At 42.8% G+C, this 6,240-nt stretch overlaps 1 protein-coding gene and 1 pseudogene across 2 annotated transcripts; both read left to right on the forward strand.

Annotated features, from left to right (window-relative positions):
• Nucleotides 1-2,313: 2,313 nt before the first annotated feature.
• Nucleotides 2,314-2,593, forward strand: LOC118476797 (abscisic stress-ripening protein 2). The gene has a single exon (XM_035966571.1). The coding sequence runs from the start codon at nt 2,375-2,377 to the stop codon at nt 2,591-2,593; it is 219 nt and encodes a 72-aa protein (XP_035822464.1). The 5' UTR covers nt 2,314-2,374.
• A 2,971-nt stretch (nt 2,594-5,564) lies between these two features.
• Nucleotides 5,565-6,240, forward strand: LOC103650163 (abscisic stress-ripening protein pseudogene; annotated as a pseudogene). Its single transcript, NR_163821.1, has one exon. The product of NR_163821.1 is annotated as an abscisic stress-ripening protein pseudogene (transcript).

Consider the following 6,240-nt stretch of genomic DNA (forward strand, 5'->3'; position numbering starts at 1 on the left):
CTAAAGAGGTACAACGAGATTTTCTTTATGATAAGCAACTAAAGGACACTTGCTGCAATATTTAGACCACGGATAGATACCGATAGAAAGAATTTCAGATCAATTACAAACTGTGTTACTAAATAAAACTAAAATTATTCAATAAACTGTAATCCAACGCAAAGGCTCTAGGCAGGGATACTCCATGGATCTCTCCCTGACTACTTGGACCTCTGCCTCATCTTTCAACGCTTCTTCTTAAACCACCTCATGCGCTTCTTCCACTGCACATCAGACAAACAAAAATACAAGATGGTAGAGTTTCATCAAAATGAAGCCTTTATTTTTTATCTGAATCAAAATGAAGCCAAGAAAAACAAATAATGAGACAAGAATTTAGAATGAAGCATTAGTCGCCCCTCTTCATCTCCAAAATGATCACAAGTAATTCATCCATTAAAAATGCTGGATTATGACAAATCACAAAAAAAGACAAAGAGGAGGCTACAGTATTTAGAATGAGTAGGAGGTATTTCTCGTCACTAAGATCAGACACCAAAAATTTTAGAAACTTAGATCAGAATGAGGAGTCTTTGGGTGGATTGTGAATCTTGCTACAAACAAGCAGTCAACAACAGAGGGTAGGTAGCTTATGCAGCCATAATCCAGCAAGCTCAATTCTGCAAGGTAGCTCCATATGGACTAAAGTTTTCCTCTTCTTTTACTCTGAATTTTAATAAAAAATAGATTATCGAAAAACATTATGATAAGTAAATGCACATGCTCCAAAGTACCACTTACATTGAATCCACGACACAAAGCTATGAATTGTTTAAAACAGATAATTATCTAGTATTCGAGTCTGGACTTCTTTTAACTCCAGTAAAGCATATGTTTTTAGAGAAAGTATGATAAAAGGTTGTAAACAGGCTAAATAATAAGGTGAAGGAGAGAGAAGTGGGCTACAAACTTAGTCAGCTTAGACACAAGAGTTAAGAAAATTTATGAAATAGATAAGTGGAATTCTGTATTAATAATGAAAAGCTAAATGACCATAAACATTCTTATAGCCAACAGTCGGCTATATTATTAAACTTGTTTTTATATGGTAACATGCAAAAGGAAGTTATGTCAAATGCTATATTCGTTCTAAGCACACAAAAAATGACGGAGACCACATACCGTAATAATTTTGTTACAGTGGGACCCCTAATCTGAAAGCTAATTTATTTCAGTAAGTCAGCCTCCATCTTCACTACCTATGTTGCATACAGAAATAGAAATGTGTGTCTATCATCTACGATCCAGGGGAGATAAACATATGCAATTGAAAGTTCAGCAGAAGAAACGCTACTTGCTCAACGGTTCAACCTAGTAGTTTCAGAGTTTAGAGAAAGTGGCACCTTAAAGGCTAACAATTCGACATCTCCATACAAAAGCTAAGATAAATGAATTGAGCTCCAAAGAGTCACTTTGTTTTGTAAAGGTGTTGCTACCTCTAAACATAGGCCTCACAACCTCTAGACAAGGATCTTCACCACAGCTGCACTACGCAACATCCTAGTGTAACCACTATCCACTTACCTAGCCAGCATCAGTTAAAAGCCTAAAAGCCTAATGTACCGGACAATGTCCCCGACATACGGCGCAACAACCGCTTTAGCGTCAGGCAGTCTCATGTCCATAGGCCAGCGCGAAGCGTCCCCAACGTCCCATTGTTTCCTTGCCTCCTCCGTCCACACATTAGATCTTAATTTAGCCTATCGTCAAACACTAATACAAAACATGTGGGATCTTTGTTCAAGGGTTAGTTTTTAGACTTAGGCAAATTCTGAATTTTCCCTTGTGCTCAACCTTGGGTGAACTTTTTGGGGCTTTTCTAAAAACTTTTTGGGGGTACTTCCTTACTATTATTTGTAGGTTATGAAGCATATTACAACTTTTATATTTGGCCCAAGCCATGATCATAAGGTTTACATGACCTTTTGATCCTAGCTTCAAATAGGGTTCCTATTGCCCAAGAGGGGTTTGCTTTATGGTTTTGGGAAATTCCCCACTTAGATGTGCATGACAAGCTAGGGCATGATATCCAAGATGGTTTGCACTTGCTTAGGACTTTGAATTCCAAGTTTGATGTACTTTGCCCAAATCAATCCTCATGTGATAATAGGTTAAAAAGGGATAGCCCTGGGTGGACACCCTGAGTAACACCTGGGGTGTTACAAGACCATCTTCGAGCAGATCGAACGAACCCCAAGACACAACCGGCCGTCGACTAGCGCATCTCGCGTTCGCGATCGAAACAATGGCGCATCACTTTCTCGGCAACAAGCACCATGGAGGAGAGGCGACCAAGGTGACCGACTGGCGCAAGGAGGAGAAGCACCACAAGCACATGGAGCAGCTCGGCCAGCTCGGCGCTGTCGCTGCAGGAGCCTACGCTATGCACGAGAAGCACAAGGCGAAGAAGGACCCCGAGCACGCGCACTCGCACAAGATCAAGGAAGGGGTCGCCGCCGCCGTCGCCGTGGGCAGCGCCGGCTTTGCCTTCCACGAGCACCACCAGAAGAAAGACGCCAAGAAGCACCGCCACCATGGACACCATCACCACTAGTTACTCACGGCTTCCATTCTCATTTGTTACCGGGCGCGCCTGGCAGTCTTGCTCATTTATATGCACCGAGCGTCGATTTATCTAGCACTTTTAGTATACAAAATAAATGGGGTCTCTCGAATATGTATGTATATATCATCGTAAGTTCGTAACGTCCTAGTATATATTATTACCGTGTGTCACGTACTATTTTTTACTATGATTTTATATTTGATTTATTATTGTATTTTTTTTGTTCGGTTCGCGTTAGGTAGACCATATATATATAGGATATTTCATCCTGCTACAAAACAACATTAACTACCATTAAAGCAAGTCCAACAGACCGTGTAAGAGAGTGTTTGTTTTATAGGAACTAATTTTTAATCACTCTATTTTATTTCGTTTTAGTCATAAATTGCTAAATATGAAAACTAAAATGAAGTTATAGTTTCCGTATTTAGTAATTTACAAACTAAAATAGAATAATTAGAAGGAATAAAAATTAGTATCTAGAACCAAACACCCCCTAAATTAAACACCCCATATTCAGTAAAAGAAATGGACAAAATTCGTGTCAATACATCCTCCAACAGACTTGGCATCAACCTTGCCACTTTATCTCCCTCGTCGTAGCTAGTCATCTTTGGCTAGCCGTCCGGACTCGCCATCTCTTGGTTGTGAGGTCTCCTGCTCCATTCTGCACCCAACGACTTATGTTTCCCGCGCCCTCGTGCTCTAGTTGCCGCGCCTGCGCCATCACGATCTGGTAGCCGCGCCGGAGCTATTGAGACCTCCCCGCCCTGTACAGCTCGAGGCCTCACACACCTGTGCCATCCTGTTTGGGTTTTCGGCTTTCCGCGCCAACACCCTTCGACCTCACCGACATGTGCAGCCCACGCGCGCTGCATTCTTGCTTTGCCTTGATTCGGCCATGTACAGGCTGCCACGTGCCCATCCATATATCATAGAGCGATATATGAATAAGTACATCCTACTCGCCCCCAAATTAAGAGATCAATTCGAGGAAGAGGCCTTGGTGGACAACTAGATCTTGCCCCCGAGAGAGGTAAGATCCTAGGGTCGTCTTGGGGTCGGCTGGCCACGCAAGACGGATCTAGACGACGTAGAGTCAAATAGGGGTGGAGGTGGATATGCGGAAGGCTACAACTAGAACTACGCTACATCTACTCCTAGGTCAGGAAATGTAAATAAAGTAGATAGATTCGATTAGAATGTCTTCAAGAGTTCTCAATCGGACGTACCCCTTCATATATATAGGGGGTCTGGACCCGCTCCTAAGCGATAGCTAATAAACCCCACGTGATTAGATGGATAACCACACGCGAGATAATGATAATCGCCCAAGTTAATCTGATCGCGGGGCCACGGACCCTTCCGGGCCTTAGGAATGGACCGTCCACCAGTTTTGGTGCTCAACAACCGTGCGCCAGTGAAAATAAACAGGTGGGACTGGTTAGATGCAAATGTGTTATCGAGTGTGAATAGATGATGTTCCTTTACAGGAATTTCAACAAGGAAAGCCGGAGAACTTGACCGAAGGTGCATTATATGGCATAATTGAAGACATATGCACATTCATATTGAAAGAGGTCATTCCCGCTGAAGGGAAATATCACGATGCTTCCAGTACATTAGTTAGGCCAGAGTTTAGTAGACTATCTCTTAGACGAAATAGTTATTAGAGCATAGGTGAAAACTTTTGATGTATAGAATATGTGAAGCATATATGAATGTAAACAGAAGACTTTGATATATAGAATGTATATGTACAATATAATTTAATTCTATGTTGCTTTTAATATGTGTGTAAATAAGTATAAAATTCAGTTTTGTTTGAAAATTTGAAAAAAGCGGGAAAACTTACACCGGCGGCCAAATAAAGAAAACCACCAGTGGAAAGTGTATTTGCACTGGCGGTTTCCTTAATAAAACCGTCATTGGAAAGTGTATTTACAGTGGCGTTTTGCTTAATAAAACCGTAGGTGAAAATATCATTTATACGGGCGATTTGATTAATAAAACTGCCAATAAAAATATCATTTCCACTCCAGTGGAAATGATAGCAGTTTGCTTTATAAAACCGTGGTGGTTGCAAAACAACCATAAGTGAAAATGCTGATTTCCGCTGCCCCTAGCATTGCGACACTGAAAAATGCTATTGCAAATAGCTCTAGAACGGCTATTATAGAGTTGTACTAGTGGTTATTTGTGTGTTCTAATATCTTAAAAATTAGTCAATATGCCATTATGAATTTGTGAGAATTATAAAATATTTGTTTTTTTACTAGAGTTTATTGTTTTTTAATAACCGATAACTCCGATCCTGTATTTTAACCGTTTTCGTTTTTGTCTGGTTAAGAAATACGAAAAAACAAACGGAAGAGGACATTCAGGCACGCGTACACGTATGACGTATGGTATGGTCTAGTTGCTTAACCGCGTCGAGCGAACGACCACCGGCACCAGCACGTACGGTGGCAGCACCTGGATGGCTGATGGCCGTCAGCCCGTCACTAATTTACGTACATCGACATCAGCTGGTGAACTGAATTGTTTTTTAATCCGGCCGTGTCGATGAATATATGGCTGAATAAGGGGGTGTTTGTTCTTGCCGACCCATTGCATACTTGTCACTGTTGGACTGAGAAATAAAAAGTCTTGTTCAGACCGTCCGCGGGGGATTGCTTTGCACGCTGCCACGTACGTAAATATAACAGCATACAGAGTCATGGACACGCCAACAAGCTATACTTCCTGGAAATGTTCCCGTTTCTCTGTTGGAGCCTGGCAAGGATTCGTTCCGAAGCAACAACCGTACCAGCAGCAAAACAAAATCTAATACGCGAACACGCGTGAACGAAAGTCATGAAAAAATACATCTACTACGCGGCTTAAATTCCAATAGCAACAACTACTGTTCCATCCATTCCGGCCCCTATATAGGCACGAGCTGGTTTCGTCCATTTGTATCATCAAATACATCCATCCATCATCGCACCTGCAAGCATCATCTTCGAGCAGATCGAACGAACCCCAAGACACAACCGGCCGTCGACTACCGCATCTCGCGTTCGCGATCCAAACAATGGCGCATCACTTCCTCGGCAACAAGCACCATGGAGGAGAGGCGGCGAAGGTGACCGACTGGCGCAAGGAGGAGAAGCACCACAAGCACATGGAGCAGCTCGGCCAGCTCGGCGCCATCACTGCAGGAGCCTACGCTATGCACGAGAAGCACAAGGCGAAGAAGCAAGGACCCCGAGCACGCGCACTCGCACAAGATCAAGGAAGGGGTCGCCGCTGCAGCCGCCGTGGGCAGCGCCGGCTTTGCCTTCCACGAGCACCACCAGAAGAAAGACGCCAAGAAGCACCGCCACCATGGACACCACCACTAGCTAGTTACTGACGGCTTCCATTTTCATTTGCAGGGCGCGCCTGGCAATCTCGTTCATACATATGCACCGACCGTCGATATAATTATCTAGCACTTTTAGTATACAAATAAATGAGGTCTCCAATATGTATGCATATATCATCGTAACGTCGTCATAGTATATATTACCTCATTATGTTTACTATGTGTGTTGAACACCATATATGATATCTGTGAAGGTCAACGGTCCGGTTATAGGGTCCGAATTGTC

Source organism: Zea mays, chromosome 3 (genome assembly GCF_902167145.1).
Source record: "Zea mays cultivar B73 chromosome 3, Zm-B73-REFERENCE-NAM-5.0, whole genome shotgun sequence".
NCBI lineage: Eukaryota > Viridiplantae > Streptophyta > Magnoliopsida > Poales > Poaceae > Zea > Zea mays.

Coding starts and splice junctions, on each gene's coding strand:
- LOC118476797 (XM_035966571.1), top strand. CDS start 2,375: ATGGAGCAGCTCGGCCAGCTCGGCGCTGTCGCTGCAGGAGCCTACGCT.